At 39.4% G+C, this 22,098-nt stretch overlaps 1 protein-coding gene across 4 annotated transcripts in view; it reads left to right on the forward strand.

Moving 5' to 3' along the window:
• The first annotated feature begins 2,338 nt into the window (after window positions 1-2,338).
• The window catches only part of LOC103221399 (putative adhesion G protein-coupled receptor F2P), a 39,589-nt gene continuing 19,829 nt past the window's right edge, over window positions 2,339-22,098 (forward strand). For 2 of the 4 annotated variants that reach the window (XM_073006047.1, XM_038006147.2), the window contains exons 1-3: window positions 2,967-3,141; window positions 16,977-17,077; window positions 21,524-21,566. In XM_073006047.1, the coding sequence (XP_072862148.1) occupies window positions 3,081-3,141; window positions 16,977-17,077; window positions 21,524-21,566 (205 nt within the window). In that variant the 5' untranslated portion in view covers window positions 2,967-3,080. The other 2 variants (XM_007972313.3, XM_038006150.2) reach the window with 2 other exon arrangements.

Below are 22,098 nucleotides of genomic sequence, written 5' to 3' on the forward strand. Positions count from 1 at the left end.
TGTGCAGGGCTGGGCTTGGACGATCTTCAAGAACACTTCCATTTTTTACATTCCTGATCTCTGGTAGATGCTCAATAAACGTTTACTGAACAAGTGAATCATTAACCATTGAACAGTCTCTCCTGCTGCCAAAACTTCGCTCATCAGTGTAAATAAGACATATCCTTCAAGGCCTGGTCTGTCCCTGTATTCTCCATGAAGTGGCTCCTGACCAGCCCAGCCTCCGTCAACTCCTCCCTTGTTGGGAGTGACTGCCTCAGCTATTGGTAGAGAAGATCTTGTATACTTTTCATATTTATGTGTTTTCTTCTTCCAACAAGAAGTGTGAACTCTGGGAGGTTAGGGGTCATATTTTATATGAATTGATATATCCACAGATGCATGGCACACTGGGCATTTTGTATATACATAATGACAATGCAGCTGGTGAGGATGTGCTAGTGTAGACTCACCAGTTGTAACAAATGCATCACCTACTGTGAGATGTTGATAGTGGGGGAGGTTGTGTGTATGGGGGGGATAGGGATATTTGGGAAATCTCTGTACTTTTGCCTCAATTTTGCTGTAAACCTAAAACCACTCTAAAAAAATAAAGTGCATATATATACACACACACACACACACACATATATATATATACACACACATATATATATTTTCTTTTTTTTTTTTTTTTTTGAGACAGGGTCTTACCCTGTCACCCTGGCTGGAGTCCAGTGGCACAATCTCCACTCACTATAGCCTCAATCTCCTGGGCTCAAGTGATCCTCCCATGTCACCATGTCAACCTCCTGAGTGGCCAGGGCTACAGGTGTGTACCACCATGCCCAGCTAATTTTTTTTTTTTTTTTTTTTTTTTTAGTAGAGACCAGGTATCATTATGTTGCTCAGGCTAGTCTTGAACTCCTGGCCTCAAGCATTCCTGCCTCAGCCTCCCAAAGTACTGGGATTACAGATGTGAGGCTCTGTGGCCAACCTATATTTTTTAAGAGATGAAATTTTCCCATCTGAGGAGCAGACTTGAGTGAATTTTAAGAGGAGTATTCAGTCCTCAAAGGGATTCACAAACCTAGAACTAGAGAAAAATAGCAACACAGTACTCACAGCAGCTTGGAACTTTCCCATCCTTCCCTGGTCACTTCCTAGAAGATCAAGACTAACCAAGGAAACAAAATGAGGAAGGGGGAATGCTGAGATTAAAATTAAGGGGTGCCTTTCAGTATATTATGAGAACTTCATGAGGATTTTGAAAAATGCCATGCTCTAGATAAATATAGCTTTTCAAACATGGGATTGGGGAAGCTAAGAAGTTCATAAATACAAAAAAAGCAAGAATTTTTGAGTGTTTCAAATTTAAAAAAAGATATGTCACTGACCATGTTGCTTTTTGAGAGTCTTTGTCCTTGTATCAGTCAGTGTAGGGTAGGTTATGCTGAGGTGACAAATAGCTCCCAAATCTCAGGGACTAAGAATAGTAAGAAGTAATCTTTTCTTTTTTTCTTTTTCTTTTTTTTTTTTTTTGTGACTGAGTCTTGCTCTGTCACCCAGGTTGGAGTGCAGTGGTGGGATTCTGGCTCACCACAAGCCCCGCCTCCCAGGTTCACACCATACTCCTGCTCCAGCCTCCAGAGTAGCTGGGACTACAGGCGCCTGCCACCATGCCTGACTAATTTTATATATATATATATATATATATATTTAGTAGAGACAGGATTTCATCATGTTAACTAGGATGGTCTCAATCTCCTGACCTCATGATCCACCCGCCTCGGCCTCCCAAAGTGCTGGGATTACAGGCGTGAGCCACCGTGCCCGGCCAGAAGTAATCCTTTCTTATGATTATCATATGTTAGCAGGGACCTCTTCTTATCACGATCACTCAGGGACCCAGTCTGATGGAGTAACTATTATTCTGAATTGCCGGCACCATGCAGAATTACTTGCATGCCCCACTGACCACAAGGAGGTGAAAAATCGCAATACTACCTTGTGCTTGCAACTGGGGACTGATAGGAATGATTAGGGAACCATACCACCATAATCCTAGTGACCAGAACGCCAGCCAGCCAGTACCAGAGCCCCAAGCAGAGGCACTCGTGGTTTCCAAATTTCATCTTTAGGCTCAGGCTGATTTGTAAGAACAAAGGAGCTACAGCCATGTATCATATATCCTGTGCTACCACCACAGTCTTGAATCCCTTGCCCAAGACAGGAGCCTTTGCTTTTTGTGAGAGTCCGTGTCTGTCACCCAGTGTGACTCATCCATTCTCCAGTGCAGTGCCCCTCCCACTGCAGGAGCTACTCCCATGCAGGACTTGTCTGTCAGGCTGCAGCACTCCTGCACATGGGGCTGACTGCCTGTGGGAACGCAGGGCCCAGCCTGGGGAGCTGCCATTCGGGGCTAACTTGACTCTCATTCGTACAAGAGCCCAGCCTGCTGATTTGTAGCAAGGTATGACGGAGGAGAGCCAGTAATGTCCATATCTCCAGCTGTCAGGGAGTGGGGCAAATTTGCCGGTGACTTTGTCTTTGGCCAGCCACAGTGAGTAGTCCCAGGTCCTCCTTCTTCCAATGGCTTTCTTTGGAGAGGAATTTCAGAGATGACCAGCCACTCATGATTCTGTATGTATGAGGCTTTGGTAATTTGGGGTTTAATTAATAACATATGTAGTGAATAAGTGAATGTATACAGTGAATAAGGGAACATGTACAGTGAATAAGAAGGAATTTGTTAACTTTGAGGCACTTTATATAATAAGAGCACAAGTCTGTATAAAAATACTTTTGTTTTCATTTATTCTTCTCTGTTATTCTGTGCTCCACTAATTTTATCCAAAGATCATAATATAGGAAATGGGAACCTCTAAATAACATTTTTTTTTTTTCTGATCATCTCCAAGTTACTAGGTATAAATACAGAAGTTAATGAACATTTTTATGATTATTTTCCCTCATCAGGCCTTGTAATGTTTTATCTACAATTTTGGCTTATTATGAAGATATCACTAGCCTCAAATCCTTCTTGAAACTGAGGAATATTTTTACACCTTCTCAAAAAATCTTGCACCAACGACTAACCTATGGCAATGAAAACTCTTGGACTTACACATTCTTCTCAGATGAGACCTTCTCAAGAGGAAGGTAGACTTTCGGGAGATTTCTCTCAGTTCTTAAGCTTGTCTTCATTGTGTCATTCTTCGTATTGTGGGGATGTAACTACAGTTCCGTTGTTTTTTATACTATTCTTTAAAATAGTATAATTGATGTTTCATTCATTTGTTTTTTCTGATTCTTTGTCAGTATTTGTTGAATGTGAATTTTAAAAGTTTAGTTTTGCTTAAAAATGTTTATCCTTTGAAATTTGACAAAATGTGTTTTTGCCTCTTAAAGCGAACTGGCAGATGAAAGTGAGGCTTGAATTTTTCTCACACTTTGGTTTATTACATTTCCTCTTTCAAAATTCATTCATACACCTATAGTTTCGAAAAATCCACTTATTCGTAGTTCAAATACATAATTTCAAATATATTTCCGGGCAAGTGGTTAGCCTTAAAAGACCGCAAGACTTGTACTTTGTGTCCTTAGCGATGGTATCCTAAAATAATGTAGCCACAATCCTGTTCTAACAATATTTGCATAATATAGAGTTACAACATCATTGTCTTTTTTGAAAAATGAATAGAAATGTGTAAACAGAAATCAGACCTCTTCTTCACAGATAATGAGATCAGGGGATTCAGTTACCAGGCCTGGTAACTGGTTGCTCTTTCTAAAATTGGACATGGGAGGAGAGCACAGGGTTTGTCAGTGGAAGTCATGTGCCCTGGGTTCAAGCATTAACAGGGTGCAGTTCCTATAGAGGATAATATTTTTAAGTATGTCTAAAAGATAATAGAACCAACTGAAAATCAGTCTTCTTTATCATCAGCATGTTCTGGTAATTCTAACCCATGTCAGTGATATGGGTCAGTGATATGGGCAGACCAGGCCCACAGCCACCTTCCCCACTTGGTACTGCTAGTGTGTGTGTGTGAGATTTGACTTAATTCAGTAGTGGGCAACAGTCTATCTCAGGAGACAGTGGCTACTTCCAAAAACCCATAGTTCAGCACATGGTCTATCAGTCCCATTATCTTAGGAATTGATGGCTTCTGAGTTTGTTATTTTTATATATTTCTTTTAACATAAGAGCCATCTCTCAGGCCAGTAAAACCCCTGTTTTTATTTTTATTTAGGGATGACGCTATAGAACCTACTGTTTCTGCCTATTATTCCTGAATATTTTGACTGCAATGAACAACTCGTTAGCTAAAGCCCCAAAGGTGATTCTATTTTAGTAATACTCAGAGATCTCCTAGAATCCAGGGTGTGAGACACAGGGGTCTGAGAGGCCTCGGGACTCTCTTTATGATCTTTGCCCCTCTTGGTGCATCTGCTTCCTTTTGCTCTGTCCTTCTTTCTACCGTTGAGATGTTCTCAATCACATATTAATATCACCTAGGGATTTTTTTCCTCAGTTTTGTATATTAATATCATCTGTGGAATTTAAAAGACCGTTTATCCTAATGTTAACAGCACAATCTAGGCGAAGGGAAATGTAAGTGTTCACTGTTCTATTCTTTCCATTTTTCAGTTGTAATTAAATTATTCAAGATGAAAAGTTTGGGGCAACATATTAGTGTCTGAGTCTCAGCCCCAGAAATTCGATTTCAATGGTTCTGAAGTGGGGCCCAGGCACGAGCATATTTTAAAAGCTCCTCTGGGAATCCCGATGGGTGATTGAAGGTGGAAATTACTGCTATGGATTGCTGGGTTTTTCAGCTTCTCTCGACAAAGAGAGTGAGTTCCATCTCTTTCTTCTTGTCCAAATTTCAAAATTCCTGGGGTGAGGATGGATGGGTTCAGTTGGATCAGTTGCCATCCCCTAATGCAGTCAGCTCTGGCCAGGTCCACCATTCAGCTGGCTGCACACACAGGAAACATGGACAGGGTAAGCAGTTTCCAGACAGGCACGGGTGGGCTGAGGGGCTAGTTCGGAAAATAAATGTAATGATAATAGGGGTCCAGTGTATTCCTCTAACAGAAATGCAAAGTGAGTCCTGAACTGCTGAATTTGAGAATATCCAGCTGTTGATAAGACAAAGCCATTGCTTATTATGACCGCCATTTTTTCAAATTGTCTCTATTTCAAAAGAATGGAATAACAGAGAATTGGTCTCTGTTAATTTGAAACTTTTGTACCGCAAAATACAAATTAAACATGTTTGATAACAAAAACAAAAATCCTCTCCATATTAGAGTAGGAACTTGTAAAAGTTGCTCTGCATTAGATGATGTGTATTAGCAAATACTGTGTTTGGCATAATGTTCTAGTTGTAGCAGGTATAAATTTTATCTCATAATACATCTGGCTTTTAAAATATCACATTTCCTCAAAGATTCTAAATCAGTTATAAATCAGTTATTAGGACGAGTCCTCCCTACCGCCCTTTGATTTCCTACAAATATTTTTTTTCCAGGAAATTCTATCTTGGCTTTGTGTTTGGAGAGGCTATTTCCTACTAAGGATCTGGTGAGAATTTGGAGAGTCTAAAGCAATCTCAAGTCATCATTGCAGTTGGGAGAGAGTGGCACTATCCCTTCTGTGCAAGCTTGGGCATGGAGATATTTTATGATGGTCTTTAATGCCTTTGATCTCAAAGTTCAGTTCTCTTCACATGCTGAGTCATCCATGAATATCTTCTCACTTCTACAGGCATTTGGTGGTACAGGAACTGATACCTAGGGAGTTTATATAACCTCTTCCCTTTCCCATACCAGGAGGAAAACTCTTCTTCCTTGCCCCAAATACCTATATTTTTACAGTATTTGGAACACCTCTTAAGCCAGGTGTTTGTACAAGAAGAAAGCCTGCGTGGGAATTGAGTTCTGGGTACTTAGCAATTTCTTCTTTGGTTGTGTATCACAACAGCCTGTAATAACCCTTTGGGGTAGAGAGCTCAGAACTTTAAAAAATGTTCAGAAAAGATACCTCTTCATTGGCCCATTCTTCTATAACAATGAGACACACACACACACACACACACACACACACACACACACACACAATTTTAAGAGATTATCCAGATACTGGTATCTGTGCCCAGAGCCATTTCCTGAGGGCTGTGAATCATGTGCTTTGGTGAGGTGGAACTGCTAAGGGAAGACAAGAGAAGCATAATGCTGATACCAAATGCCTAAGTCGTGACATGTTTTCAGCTGGTTCCGAAAGGAGAACTGGGCTTCGGGAGACAAAAAGATTCTATGAGTTCTGAAGCAATCAGAGCAAAAAGAGAGAAAAGGAAGAGCACAGAATGAGGGACAGGCAGTTTCCCATATCCCTGAGAGGTGGTGGAGACCAGACCTGACCCAGGCAGATAGTCTTTGGCCACTGAGAAAACAAAGAATCCGTGTGATCTATGTGCACCTGGTTACCAGAGAGGAGAGTGGGACGTGGCTATTTCAGTGTGGGCAAAGCAGGGCTGAGTACTGATGCCCATAGGCCAGCAATGATTGTACATCTTGGCAGAAGCTACCACTGTGGAGGCTTCATCCATGGATGTCTTTCTCCTGACACCAGAATATTATCCCAGGAGAGAAAGGAAGAGGAAAAGAAGGAGGAAATTCTGAACTGATCAGAAGAGACCTAGTTTAAACTGAAAGTCAGTGTGTTACCTTGCATGGGTTATAAAACAAACAAACAAAAAATGAATAAATAAAACAAAAACAAAAACATTTGCATTCATGCCTCACTAGTTTCATGGCTGTTAGACACAATCATAATCTGTGTGTATTTGTCATAAGTTTAGACTTTAAGTAAAGATTCTTAGTTGGGTTATTCAGATAGCCATGTCTTCCTCCAAAATGCTGCCTGTGCCTCTGAAATGCTCTCTTTTCCCTGAGCCTCTGTGTCTCAGTTCTCCTTCACTGCTGTCCTTCTGGGATCTCATGCTGGAAAAACCATTTCAAAACTTCTTCGGTGCAAAACTCTCTTCCTGCTCAAGAACCAAATTGTAAACAAGTCACCCTTTGAATAGAAACACTGATACCTTGACCATGTACTCATTTGTTTAGCTATCCAGAATGAGAGTAAAATACGGTATTTTCAGACATACCAAGATGAAGAGAGTTCTCAACCACAGATGTTCATTTAAAAAGTTTGAAAGGATGCAGTCTAACAAGAAGTAAAGCAAATACAGAGAAAAGAGATGTAATACTAGAAAGAATGTAAAAAGTAAGGAACCAAGGGAGGAAATGTGGCTCCAATACGGAGAACTGGAGAGGATGGAAATATCTTTTGGTTTTAGGGGTTAGATAGCCCCTTATTTTCATATTGCTTTTTACTTTTGAACATCCATTTGGGGACATTTTTATCTCTTCATTTATGAAGTAATTAATCACAAATAATTATTCATAGTGCTCCTATATCTATATCTACTGAGAGAGAGAGAGAGAGAGAGAGAGAGAGAGAGAGAGAGAGAGAGAGAGAGAGAAACCTAAACATGGGCTGGAGCTAAAGTTCACAAATAATCTGAAACTCCAACTTGTAAAATAATTTTAAAAGATCACTGGTTGGGTGAGTATGCATATTTTAGTGTAATTATTTAAGCCATTGAGGCAAGAGGTCCACATTTTTAATCCCTCTACAGCCATGCGATCAGAGTAGAGATGCTACCTAAAATTTCTCACTCAATATCCTCATTTTGTCAAAAAGGAAATAGTTATTACTCGTCAATGAACACAGTTAGGATAGTTTATACTACGTAAACATTCAAATGTAAAGTTTTTAGAGACATCTGTAGGTCAGGAATCATTCTTTTGAGATGAACTGTTATAAGCTCTCTGGAACAACTGTTATACGTACAAATGCAACCATTATACATACAAATATTTACAAATACATATTTGCATGTATTTTTAGAACTATTATGTATTTATGTTGGGCTTTCTCATTTCCGAGTCCTCACTCATGTGAGTGACGTAGTGCTAGGGTGCTTTTGCAGAAGTAGGAGGCATCATGGCTTAACATGTCCTACAGTTGTGATAGCAACATGGCTTTTATAGAAAAAATAAGATGAAGCCTATTGAAATCTGAACAATAGTAGAAGTGCTTCAGGAAAAAATTTGCATAATGAAAATACATCAATCTTAAAACAAATATTTCAGGCTAAATACTACCTAAATTTCAGCTGAATTCCCTTATTTCTCTTTGTTTCCAGACTTGCTCCTCTTTCTCTATTTCATCTCCTAATGGCCTCAGAACAGTTTACTCTAAAAACATCAATGTCATCTCTTTTTGCTACCCTTTTCATATATGCGTTTCCGCCACTAAACTATTGTCTTTTTCTCCAAAGTTAATAACAACCTCTGCTCTTCACTCCTCCCTCTTGCTCTTTTGGGCATTGGGTCCCATCATTTTTCTTCTTTGTATCCATCTCCCTGCAATTGCCTCGGTTTAGGTCCTTGTTACTCTTCACCTGGACTAAGGAATGTCTTCTTCACTGATGTCCCAGTTCTGGCCTCTGCCTTCTGACTTACCCACTGCACTGTTGGCAAAATAATCTTTCTAAAATGAAATCTGATTCTGTCATTAAAATATTTCTGCTGGATTACCTCAAATCTTCACTTTATATTGATACTTTGCTTCTATTGATGTCTCTTTGCTTCAAGCTCCTAATTAATTTATGAATTTCGTGATGGTATTTTGATTTTTCAAGAGTTATCTTGATCTGTTATTTTATCTTTTCTTCTTTGAACTCATGTGTAATAAAAAACACACTCATATTATCTTGTTCTATATCTTTAACTGTGAAGAATTTCCTTGCAAACGTGTATGTGTATGTGCATATGTGTGTGATATTAACTTTTATGTTGGGTTCTTTGACACAAGCTCTGCTTTGTTTTTCTTCAAAACGTTTCTCTATAATGTACTTGCATTGTTGGGATGCATCTCCTTTCATCTTCCTTGTGCTTAAATTACTCTGATACACAGAAGGTGACTTCTTGACTCCTTTCTCTCCATATCTGACACTACTTCATTCTTTACCAGGACAAGGTTTGAGGTAGGGGCATTTTGCGCTGTACCTCCTTTTCGGCAGTGTAAGGGGGAGAGCAGGCGGAAGAGGTGCTCTACAGCAGCACTGACACCTGGTATATTGGGAAAGCTCCCAGGAACGAATAGCCAGCATTCTCCATAGGATTTTCCTGAAGAAGATCTAGCTGAAAAGAAGAGAATTTAATGAAGAGAATTTTTTTTTTTTTTTTTTTTTTTTTTTTTTTACAGAGGTACAGGAAGGGCTAAAAGACTCAACAAGACAAGCAACAGGGAGCCTCAGGAGTGGAAAGCCATTATGATTTGTAGGCCTGAGGAGGTGGGAGGCCAGAGGAGGGAATTCCTAGAGCCAGTTGCCAACTGAGGCATAAGAGAGAATGCCTAACAGGAACTACAGTCAGAGAAAAGCAGCCGCTGCCAGGAATGTGACCGTGCAGGGAGAGAAAATGAATACATCTCCTCATCTCTCTATCCTCCCACCTTCTCATCTCCTGCCAATGACTCCCATTGGAATAAGCCACTTGGAAGCCAGAGTCAAGACAGTCTGCAGAGGCCAGCTTCCTGGGGCAGAGAGTAGGATGTGGAAGAACAGAGAATAACTCCAATGGGTGATAGGGAACAAATGGAGGGCAACCCACCCACCTAGGCTTAGCTCTCTGATACTGCGGTTTTGTTAAATGCGTGGTATCAGGACTTACTCCATTTTCATGAGTTGTGTATGCCAGTGGCAGATGTCTTAAGGTTCTGACTTGTTTCTTTGACTCTAGGTATAGCCCAAAAGTCTTCATTTGTACCAGAAAGAGGCATTTTCACTGTTTCCTCTCCCCATTTCACAATGTACCCCTAACATCCAATTCTAAAATTCTCAGCTAGATGAGGAAAAACAAAATAATTACTATATTTTGCCTCTTTCTAGATTTCTAGGTATTAGTGACATTTCTAAAGATTTTGTCTACTCTATAGTTTGGTTAAAGGGAACAGAAAAGGAGAATAAACTTGAGGATCTGTGCTCTGCTGCTGCACTCTACTCCATTTCAGAATTTTTGATTTCTTTTCTTTAATAGTTTTGGATTGTCCCTTTTCTCATTTTGTTACAACTAAAGTAATTTCAGTATTTTGTTAGATGCTGAAAATGTTCTTTAATTCATTACCAGGTAGGTGAGAAATCCCACCAGTGTTTCTCTATGGATAAGCATCTGATAAAGACTGCTTTTCTTATTAATATTATAAAATTATATATACACTACTACTATCTCATACTGATAATATCAAAGCACTTCATAAAGGTTTCTAATGTTTGCATGATATTCCTTTATATAGTTTATTATCTACTTTATTATTGTTTGACATCTATACTTTCCATGTTCTTTTTTTTTTTTTACTCTGTATACAACTGCCATGAGCAGCCTTATACCTTTTGATTTTTTCTGTGCTTCCAGTTATTTCTATATGACACAGTTCTAGAAGTGCTGCAAGTGCCGTAAAAGTTTGGCTTTACCTGGTCATTTAAAGTTTCTTACCCAGTTTTGTTTATTTTCCTAGTTTCTTTATCCTGGCAGCCTCTGACAGTCAGCTGAAATTCTCTCTTTGGCTTTTTGGTGAGTCACAAGGTGGATGAGCCTCAGGCATACCTTCACCAAGTGCCTGACACAGCTGCCATCTGCACATGCTCATCCCTATTTACTGTTTACATTTCAGATGTGAGTCATCATCTATTACCTGGCTTCAGTTGAAACCTGCATGCATAAAGGGGAAAGTGTCCAATGCAGAAGCTTTAGAGAAACTGGCCAATCCTCAGAGGAACCAATGAACATGATTGAAAGTTTTTTAATTTTTTTAATATTTATTTGTTTATTTTGCTTTTTCATACAGGGTCTTACTCTGTCTCCCAGGCTGGAGTGTAGTGGCACAATCTTGGGTCACTGAAACTTCCACTTCCTGAGCTCAAGTGATCCTCCAACCTCAGCCTTCTGAATAGCTGGGATTGCAGGCATGAACCATCATGCCTGACTATTTTTTGTATTTTTCATAGAGACAGGGTTTTGCCATGCTGTCCAGGCTGATCTCGATGTTGTCCAGGCTGATCTCGAACTCCTGAGCTCAAAGTGATCCACCCACCCCCACCTTCCAAAGTTCTGGGATGATGAAGGTGGCTGCACTAAACAATTAATTTTCAATGGCGACAAAATAGCCTTCTATTGGAAGAAGATGACATCTTGGACTTTCATAGCCAGAGAGAATTCAGTGACTGGTTTCAAAACTTCCAAGGACAGGCTGACTCTCTTGCTGGGGGCTAATGCAGTTGATGACTTTGCATAGAAGCCAACGCTCATTTAGCATTCTGAAAATCCTATGGCCCTTAAGAATTATGCTACATCTGCAATGTCTGTGCTCTGTAATTATATGGAATAACAAAACCTGGATGATAGCACATCTGTTTACAGCATGGTTTCCTGAATATTTAAGCCCACTGTTGAGATCTGCTCAGACGAAAAGATTCCTTTCAAAATATTACAGCTCATAGCCGTGAGCAATGCATCTGGTCACTTATAGAGCTCTGATGAAAATGTACAATGAGATTAATGTTACTTTCATGCCTGCTAACATAACATGCATTCTGTAGCCCAGGGATTAAGGAGTCATTTTGACTTTAAAGCCTTATTATTCAAGAAATACATTTGGTAAGGCTATAGCTGCCATAGATAGTGACTGCTCTGATAGATCTAGGCAAAGTAAATTGAAAACCTTCTGGAAAGGATTTGTCATTGTATTGTATTTTGTTTTATTTTTGAGATGGAGTTTGCTCTTGTCACCCAGGCTGAGTCCAATGGTGCAATCTGCCTCCCAGGCTCAAGTGATTTTCCTGCTTCAGCCTCCCGAGTAACTGGGATTACACCCACAACCACACCCGGCTAATTTTTTTTTTTTCAACAAAGACAGGGTTTCACCATGTTGACTAGGCTGGTCTCGAACTCCTGACCTCTGGTGATCTGCCCGCTTGGCCTCCCAAAGTGCTGGGATTACAGGCATGAGCCACCGCACCTGGCGGATTTGTCATTTTAGATGCCATTAAGAACATGGGAGGAAGTCGAAATATCAACCTTAATTGGAGTTTGAAACAAGTTGATTCTGACCCTCATGAATGACTTTGAGTGTTTAAGACTTCAGTGGAGGGAGTAACGGTAAATGTGGTGAAAATAACAAGAAAACTAGAATTAGAAGTGAAGCCTGAAGATATAACTGAATTGCTGCGATCTCATGAAAACACTTTAATGAATGAGAAGTTGCTTGTTATGGATTAGGCAAGGAAGCAGTTTCTTGAGGTGGACTCTACTCCTGGTGAAGATCCCATAAACATTGTTGAAATGACAACAAAGGATTTAGAATATTACATTATTAGTTGATAAGGCAGCAGGTGGATTTGAGAGGACTGACTCCAATTTTAAAAGAAGTTCTACTGCTATCAAACAACATAACATGCTACAGAGAAATCTTTCATGAAAAGAAGAGTCAATCAATGTGGCAAATTTCATTGCAGTCGTATTTTAAGAAATTGCTTTAGCCACCCAGTCTTGAGCAACCACCACTCTGATCAGTTAGCAGCCATCAACATTAAGGCAAGACTTTCCACCAGGAGAAAGATTAGGACTTGCTGAAGGCTCAGATAATTGATAACAATTTTTAGCAATAAAATATTTTTAATAAAAGTATGTACATTTTTCAGACATAATGCTATTATTGCACATTTAATAGACAACAGTGTAGTGTACTTGCAACTTTTACATGCACTAGGGAACCAAAAAATTATTTTGACTTGCTTTATTGCAATCTTATATTATTACGGTGGTCTGGAACTGAACTTACAATATCTCAATATCTCCTAGGCATGCCAGTGTGTGGAAATGCTCTGAAAAAATTAAACTCCATTCAAAGATCAGCTCTTTTACCAAGATTGCTCCACCGCACTCCAGCCTGGGTGACAGAGCAAAACTCAGTCTCAAAAAAAAAAACCAAAAAACAAAAAAAACAAAAACACAAAACAAACAAAAAAAACCCAAACAAACCAAAGATCAGCCCTTTCTTATTTTAGAAAAGCCACATGACATACTTAAAAAAAAAGGTACAGACCTGAGTTCAAATCCTAAAGAGTAAACAGACGATAACTGTTCGCTTTATTCTTTTTTTCCCTTCCATAATATCTGTATTCAGGCAGGAGGGATGGACTGGTCATTAACTAAAGGGAAAGCAGTGGGATGGTTAATGACAGACGCTATGGAATCTTCTACCCCTGAGATCATCTGAAGTGTATACCCACAGTCTGTCTGGGAACTTCTACGACACTTTGTGAAATCTCACTTGACGTCTCAGTAATTCATTACAAAGTCTAATTATGCAAGTAGCAGCCGCAGACTATCAGCTGACCAAGCTGGTGATTGAAATCCTTCTGGTTGGCTGATAAAGTTCTGTCTGGACTTTTGTTTACCTTTTTGATTACTGTGATTTGTGACTTCTAGTTCAATACTTTTTTTTCCCTTAAGTCAGAGGTGCGGTTTTAAAAATTTATTTTCAAAATTGTCTTGTAAAATTGCTTGTCTCCATTGCTCTGTGTGTGTGTGTGTGTTTCAGTCAAGCATTTTTTTTTTTTTTTCTAAAGGAGCCAACACTGAACATGTCCTAGCCTGCAGTTCACATGTTTTCCTTTTGCCTGTTTTGCCTTACATTAGGAAGCTGGGCCTGTAGTCAGTCAACTGTATGGCTTTTAGAAGAAGAAATTCTCTATAGAAACAGGAAGAGATATTCTAAAATTAAGTTGCTCACAAAGATGAGACTCGATTTGTGGAATCTGGAATTTTGGAATGCTTCCTGTCATGTTGATTTGATCGGCTTTTATTCTTAGAGTCTTACAGTCTCTAGGGAGAAAGCCCCAGTCTGAGTTCCCAGAGCCCCCGGGTGTGCATCAGATCTGTCATACTGTGAATTCCCAGAGTTGTGAGGGACTGTGGGAAAGAAGCCGTCTTTGTTCTAACTGCTAGGACATTGCTCAGACGTAAGGGGCTCATTTTTTGTTTGTTGAACAAATGTATAGATTAACATCTTAAGTGACTTCTTCAAGTTTGGAAAGCAAACAGCAGAGAATGGGTTGGAGGGTTGGAAAGGTTATTTCTTTGTAGATCCAGCCGTCTTACTAGTATACTTTGCTGTTCCTTTTTTGTTCCCCTCCCCCCACCCCACATTTTTTTCTTTTTTCTAAATCAGGGAGAGGGAAAACAGTTTCTTAATTTTTATTTAAAAAATATCTAATACTTTTGTATTTGGCACATTTCACCTTAGGAAATTGCAATACTAATGAAATTGGGTTTTTTTTTTTTTAAATATGAATCACATGAAGTGACTTATTTTTAGGTTGTATGTTCTTGACGGGTAAGCCTTTTCTGAAATAAATGTCTATAATGAATGTTTTAGCTTAGGACGTGGGTAACCAACATTTCAAACATTTGTTTGAGAGGCAAGAGTTATACTAGAGTTACCCCTGCTCACCCGGGGCAGGGAGGTCAGAACCACTAGATGCCTGTGGCTTTTCACAAGAAAATGAGAACAGAGGCTCTGGCGGATAGGAGGTGGGTGGTCAAAAGATTAGAGTCACACTACTGTTTTACCACTACACTTTCTGCTTCATAGAACTAGAAAAAAAGCTAATGACTATGGTTTAATGTCAACAACTCTGAAAGAAAAATAATTTCATTCAAGCCCAGATTAAAACACGCTACTTAATTTAAAGGGCAATCAGTTTTATCGGCTAAGTTTTTTAAAAGGTCAACTTTAAGAAATGTTTCTTCCAGTTAAAAGAAATTAGATAAAGCTGAAAAACACGCTAAAAATTAAAGTCACACTGTTGCTGAAACATGGAAAAAGAGCATGTCAGAGTTGTGGTCCTCAGTTATTTTATTACAAGGTAGACTTGGGAAGTAAAGAAAATGTTAAAAACTTCTGGGCTCTGTGCAGCAGCATAACTATCAAAAAAGGCCATATTGCAAAGTATAATGAAGGTCACTTCCACGGAGATCACAAAGCCCTCATTTGGACATAACGGAAGTATAATTTTAGTAATAATCAAAAGCATTTTTGATAAAAATTATAACAACTATATTTAAAATGCAAAGCAAAATGGCAATTTAATAAACAGATTTTCAACATATTACATTAAAATTTGAAGCAAATAGAATGAGTTTCATCCTGATTTGCAGAACTCAGCTGATCATACACCTTTTTAAAAAAAATATCTACTTGAGCTTCCGTGCTGAGTAGTGCTAACATTATGAAAGTTTGTTGTCTTGTGTCACCCCCTAAATCATTTTTTAGAATTAGTTTTAATTAAGAAAAAGAACATTCTTTATGAGGAGAGTTTTGAAAGATAAAATCAACTTGATTCAGAAAAACATGGAGTCATCCTTAAGTTTCATGAGCATTATGTCATCAAATTCATCAATGGCTTCAATTTTTTCCAATTTTGAATATTTTGCCCAAAGCAGTAATTGCATTGGTGATGATTCTGATAGGTCAGTTTGATGATTTTTATACCATAATTTTCATGTGTTCGAATAACTTAGGTAGGAATAAAGGATGAAAATATGGCTGGCAATTTTACTTGAAATTGTGTGTCCATCTGTATTGCTACAAAATACATTTAAAGTGATGAGTAACAAAGTAGCCTCTTTGAGTAAGAACTACAAATGTTTGGACAGCTGTATTAATACTAGGCTGAGATAGGCAATACAAAATATTTTAAATAATCACTGAATTTCAGTGGAATTTTAGCTAGACAAGTATTTCGATGGAGGAAACATGATTGGAAAATGAATTTTGCCTAGTCTTTCAAATAATGACATTGTTTCCTATGGAATTATGCATGATTGGGCTAGAGTTCTTCTTGGCTAAAAATGGTCAAATAGCAAATATAAACCATTGTGATTGCTTCTGGCCTTTGTTGATTACATTCAAGTCTTCTGAATCCTTTTAACTAAAAATGAAGAAACAGCAAATCACTTTCAAGGATGATCTCAACTCAAGATAAAATATATTAACATTATTAAAGTATAATACTAAATTTCTTAGCTTAGGTAAGTCCTCTGTAGAGCACAGACTCTGATGCAAATTATGAGCACTTCCCACCCACCTAGCCTCCATCCCTCCTCCCTACCTTCCTCTTTCTTTTCTGAATATACTCTGTGCCAACCATGTATCAAGCACTGTTTTAGGTGTCGAGGAATCAGTTTAGTTTTGATATCACTCCTGGTAGAAATAACAATAACAGACCATGCTGAAGATCGGTTTTGAAGAAATCACCAGTTACCTATGAACATACGGCTCCAGAGTTAGGTGGGAGTGAGGAATAACAGGCCAAGCCTCTTCAAAAGATATTTCTAGGCTGAGTTTGCCCATAGGAACCCCGGCTCATCTTGTACTGTAGCCATTCACAGACTTCTCAGCCCTGCCTAACCCAGAGACTGAAGCATCATTCCTGCTCCCTGAATACAGGCTGTTATTTATTATATCCATGCGGGCAAGGTGAAATCTGGCAGGCAGTAGCTTCCTTTGGAGGGGTTCTCATGTTAGGAGTGACGTGCAAGCTAACAGTAGAGGGTGGGGGATATCTCAGCAATTACCTCTGTCTCCCAGTGCTGCCTGTGCTCTCACTGCAGCCTCCTAGAGAACGAAGTCAATGGGAGGTCACAGGACACTGCCTCTGGAGCAGAAAGGTCTGAGTAGGCAGCATGGAAGAGGAAGACTGCCCAGTCTCATAGGTGAACTGATTGGGTCTGCAGTGGCATGGAGCCTATGAAAGCTTCAGATTGGAGACATTTTGCCTTTTTATTTATTCTTGTAGAAACAAGAAAGTCAGCTGTGTGGAAGACAATGGCTCATACACTTTTGCTGTACTGCTTGGTGTTTCTTTTGCCCACAGAGTCATGTAGGACGTTGTACCAGGTAAGAAAAGGGGAAGGAGTGGAGGATGAGCTGGTGGGGAAAGCAAATGGACAAAAAAATCCATCAGCTACCAGCTCTCAGTTACCAGAGAGCTGAAGTATAGGGAAAAGATGGTGATAGAGTAACTGGCCCAGCCAGAAGTAATTACAACTACAGCTAACCAAAACCCACTTTAGCCAATAGCTACACATTGTTTGTCTCTCACCCTTTTCCCATGAGTTCCTGAGATGCAATGAGGCTCAAGTGATTTAAGAGTAATAAATACTTTGTTCTATATCTTCTGATAGTGAATGTTTCAGTTGTTCATAACCAGGGTGGTACCATTTCCTGGGGGTACTTGAAAATGTGGGGGTCGTAAGGGTTGCCACAATGACCAGGAGGTATTAGTGGCATTTAGAGGTAGGGCCTCTAAAGAGATAGGGCCTAGGAATGGCCTGGCATAATGAAGCATTGTCCCATCCAAAATGGCAATAGCATCTCCCATAAGAAACCTGATAGAAACCTGAAGAAACTCCCATAAGAAACATCTCCCATAAGAAACCTGAAGAAACTCCCATAAGAAACCATAACCATGAATGGGTTAGAAGGAGCAATGAGGAGCTAGAAGGAGCTAGAAGGAGCTGGAAGGAGCAACTCAGGCAGTGGTTAAGCGACGTCTCACTGGGACAGAGTTTCTGGCAATGGACTATTTTAAATTTTGTAGGACAGGGGGCCCTATGGCTCTTTCTGAAATATTTTTCCTGACACCATAAGTAATTTTAATTTCCCTGTTAGTTACTCATTTAAAATAAGCTGTGGAGGAGCACTTGAGAGAGGATACATGAAAACATTTGAGCATCTTCTGAAGAGAGTACTATTATTTGACCACAAGTTCTGGAAGGGAGCTTTGAGATCAACTGGTGAAACTCCACGCCCTTGTTTTGCAGTTGGGGGGATGGAGACCCATGGTGTGAGATGTGATTTGCTTGAAGTATATACTTACTCAGTTACAGGGCCAAGGCCAGAACCCCTGTTTTCAGATTCTCGGCTTCTTGATCTTTCCATTTTAATGTATGTCTTCTTAACAAGAGCCTTTTTAGGAAAAAATGACTTTGGAAGTTCCTTCCAAGAGTTTTTCAAATGATATTTACTTTACCCTCAAGTTAGTTTGTCTTTGCATGGGAATCTTCTGCAAGGCTCCCCTTCCCCACTAATACTAAACAGGTACCTGGTTTCTGGGAGAAGTTAGAGACTCTTGGAAAGACCATTTCCTGAAGGCTGTCAACCCTACAGTTTGTTACTAATTCCTCCTTTCATTCCATTTCTGCATTCACATTTTTCTACAAGACAGAATGTGGACAGTAGGTAGAGCATGGGAGGTTGGCTTTGTTTCTCTTGATCATTGGGATTTACCTTACTGGGAACATTCTATCCTTCTCTTCTCATTAGACAAGTTACTGGGTGCTGAGCTGCTGAGCTGCTGATACTGCTGGCTCCTGACCTGCCTATGCACCCAGGCAGCTCAGCAGGTTCAGCAGGTTGCCGGTTTGCAGGCCTCTTTTTTTCATAGTATTAGGTTGGGGACGGTTGGTATCCCAAGCTAAAGTAATCTATACTGGATGATACACTAGAAATGAAATAACCAGAGGAGTATGTGATGTGCTTTGCAAATTAGATGGGAAGAAATTAATCAGATCCTTCCCTTAAGAAGGCAGAGTTTTCAGAACTACAAGTAAACAGAATATCATGGTTTTCTGCCCCATATACATGATAAATATAATGTGACTTCACTAGAGTTTATTTAATGGACCAAATATCATCCAGAGATGTTGACCTGTAACTGCATTTATCACAGTGCATTGAACACCGTGGTCTTATCAAGATGGTGTTGAGTATCTTGAGATGCCTGTATTTCCTTCCACTCATCCCCTCTGCCTGTTGCCCTTGGACACAGGCTGGCTGTTTAGAAAAAACAATATTGTAGGATCAGGAGATCTAAGTTCTCATCCTAGCTGTAAGGGGCATTTCCTGCATGGACTTGTACAAATCACTGCAATATCAAGCCTCATTTTCCTTAACTGTAAAATAAGAGGGCTGGATTGGATGATCTATAAAGTCTTCCAAAATTCTGAAGATGTTATTTTAGCATTCTTGTTTGGTGCAAGAATTTTAATTCTTCCACTTATAAAATAAGGCTTGATTCTCTGGACTAGAAAATGAAAAGTCATCTTCTGTCAGTGATTTCACAGATATGAATCCTCAGTGATACTTTCTTGACTTCGGAGAGATCCCAAAAGCTCAATTCAGATACCCCACAAGTTCTTATTCAGTAGAGAAAACAGGGAATATTGAGCTTTGTTTGTTGATAACATAGAGAGAAGTAAGGTTGTGAAGAAGAACCCCATGAGTTGGCATGAACCGCTAGAGTTAGTCACAGAGCTGTGTCAGTGAATTTCCAATTTCTTCCTCAATGGATTAGAACTTGGAGCCCAAGTTGCAGTAATTGGGTCAAGGCTCTTCTCAGCCACTAGGAAACACTATTCTGGTGCAGAAGCAAGAAAACTGAGTCTTTCTCTCTCTCCTCACACACACATACACACATGTACATATATGTCAGTGTATATATATGCATACTAAAATGTATACATGCATACACACATATGCACAAGACACTGAACTAGCTACTTGGAGGAATATACTGAAGCACAATATACAGTACATGTTCTTAAGGAACTTGCGATTTAATTGAGGAGTTAATATGCTTCTATAAAAAAGATTAGATAGCAAAATGGCAGGTCAGGTGAGAATATGCCAAGCATTGAATGTGCGTATGGCTGTATGGATGATGATCCCTGTAGGAGCCAGAGGAAAAGATGTATCATGTACAGAACTGGATCAGGAAAGATCTCTTGGAAGGGGGAAACGTGAGCTTTGTATGTAATTGACGTTTGACATTCGTAAGTGTATGTGCAGAGTAATAACAGTAGTAAATCCTTAAATAGACTTATAGTATTCTTAGAGCCCATTCCTAGTGCTTTTCATAGATGAGCGCATTTATTCCTCATAAACATGTTCTAGGGCAAGTATCATACAATTATAGTACTATAGTTCCTACTCTACTTTATGGAAGAGGAAACTGAGGCTCAGAGGGATAAAGTTTCCCAAGGTCTCAGATGTTGGTGTTGAGATTTGAACCCAGGTTGTCTACTCCCAGAGTACATCCCTTGACCACTATGTGACACTTTCTTAGTGAAGGGTCAGATATGGTCTCAATGGATGGGACAAAGAGGGGGTTCTAATTAGGACTGATGGAGATGCTCATGGTGTGCAGGAGCTAGGTTTTGGGGGAGTTCTCCTAAGGAAAAAGAATGCAATATTGCACATATAAAACTAAGGGAAAAGTGAAAATTTATTTAGAATGGGAACAGGAATCACAACAAATTTCAAATTTAGAAATGCTGGATAGTATTATTTAGCATTATTCAGTAATAAAACAATATTTTTTATTAACGAAATGCCCACCTTTTAGTTCCTACATTTTTGACTGCATACTTGCATGATCTTATTGTTTTTTCTGTAGAGAGAATAGAAATATTATTCAGTCTTTCCTTCAGCATTATTGATCAAATTTGTTTCTCATTATTCCTAGTTTAGAAAAGTATCTTTCAGTTTCTAATTTATTATTAGTAATGGCATGTAAGCATGTTGGACTGTTATCAAATTTGGGAAAATTCTATCCAATTTATTTCATATGTGAGCTGCAAGGTATCAGGGAACTTAGAATTTTCTTGTTCTGTGAATAATTGTAAATGTTCTTGGCATTGATATCACTTAAGTGATGATGTTCTCATTGTAATGCAGAAGTGACTGGAAACTACATAACTATATCCTACTAAATTCAAACTAAATGTATCCCAGCTTAACTTGTCCAGAATCCATGAATAGATATGGCTTCTCTAGTGACACCCAAAATGAGAGAGAGTATGAAGGAGGCAGAACTGAAATGGCACAAAATGATGGTCTTAACAGATGGTAGGTGGTTAAAACATTTTGCTTTTGAGAATTTAATAAAACATATGATCACATGAACACATGAGATGATCTGCTTGTTGCTAGATCCTTTCCCAGGGCTTCAAAAGGTCCCATATGAGCAAGGCTCTCTGAGGCTTCACCTTCGTCAATTTCCTGCTCAATCCACTTCTGCTCATAACATGTTTCCTGGATAGAACATAGACTCTTTTTACTGGAGAGAGAGGAGTGCTCCCACTGGGTAGCAGTGGGAGAGAAAGTGGTCCAAGCTGAAGGGAAAATGGGGTCACGGAGGAGCCGTAATTCATGGACTCAGCTTTGGGTGGGCCATGCTGGTATCATAGTTAATTTAACTGTGGTTGTTTGTGACTAACGTGAGCTGTTGGGCTGGCATATCAACAATTGATTTTGATGCAAATTTTGATTTTCCCTTTCTAGGCTGCCAGCAAAAGCAAGGAGAAGGTGCCTGCCAGGCCATACGGTATGTTGGCAGCAGTTACTTATCACATGGAAGTTTTGCTGTCCATCTATTGTAATAGAGGGCCATTCTCAGCCCTCTGTCCTGTGGCATGGCAGATGGAATCCTTGATGACTTGCATTTGGACTCTGATTATTTCCTTCATATTAAATTGTACCTTTGCCTTTTTTTTCTTTTTGATGTTTACGTTAGGGGGTACACGTGCAGGTTTGTTACACTGGCTAATTGCGTGTCACTGGGGTGTGGTGTACGAATGATCCCACCCAGGTAGTGAGCATAGTACCAGGTAGTAAATTGTACATTTCACCCCACCCTGTTCCTCTCTCATCCCAGTACCCTGTGCTCCACCCTTGTCTGAGAATTCTTTGCCATAGATCCTTTGGATTGAGCCCATTCAAACTGGTCCAGTGGCTAGAACAGGTCTGTGAGAAGTCATTGATGATATAACATATTATAGAGTTCCTGATCTGAGAGACTTCTTAGAAAACATTGGAAGCAGTGGATTCCAACTAGAGCTGATCTGGGAGCTTCAGGG

This window comes from Chlorocebus sabaeus, chromosome 17, assembly GCF_047675955.1.
Source record: "Chlorocebus sabaeus isolate Y175 chromosome 17, mChlSab1.0.hap1, whole genome shotgun sequence".
Lineage (NCBI taxonomy): Eukaryota > Metazoa > Chordata > Mammalia > Primates > Cercopithecidae > Chlorocebus > Chlorocebus sabaeus.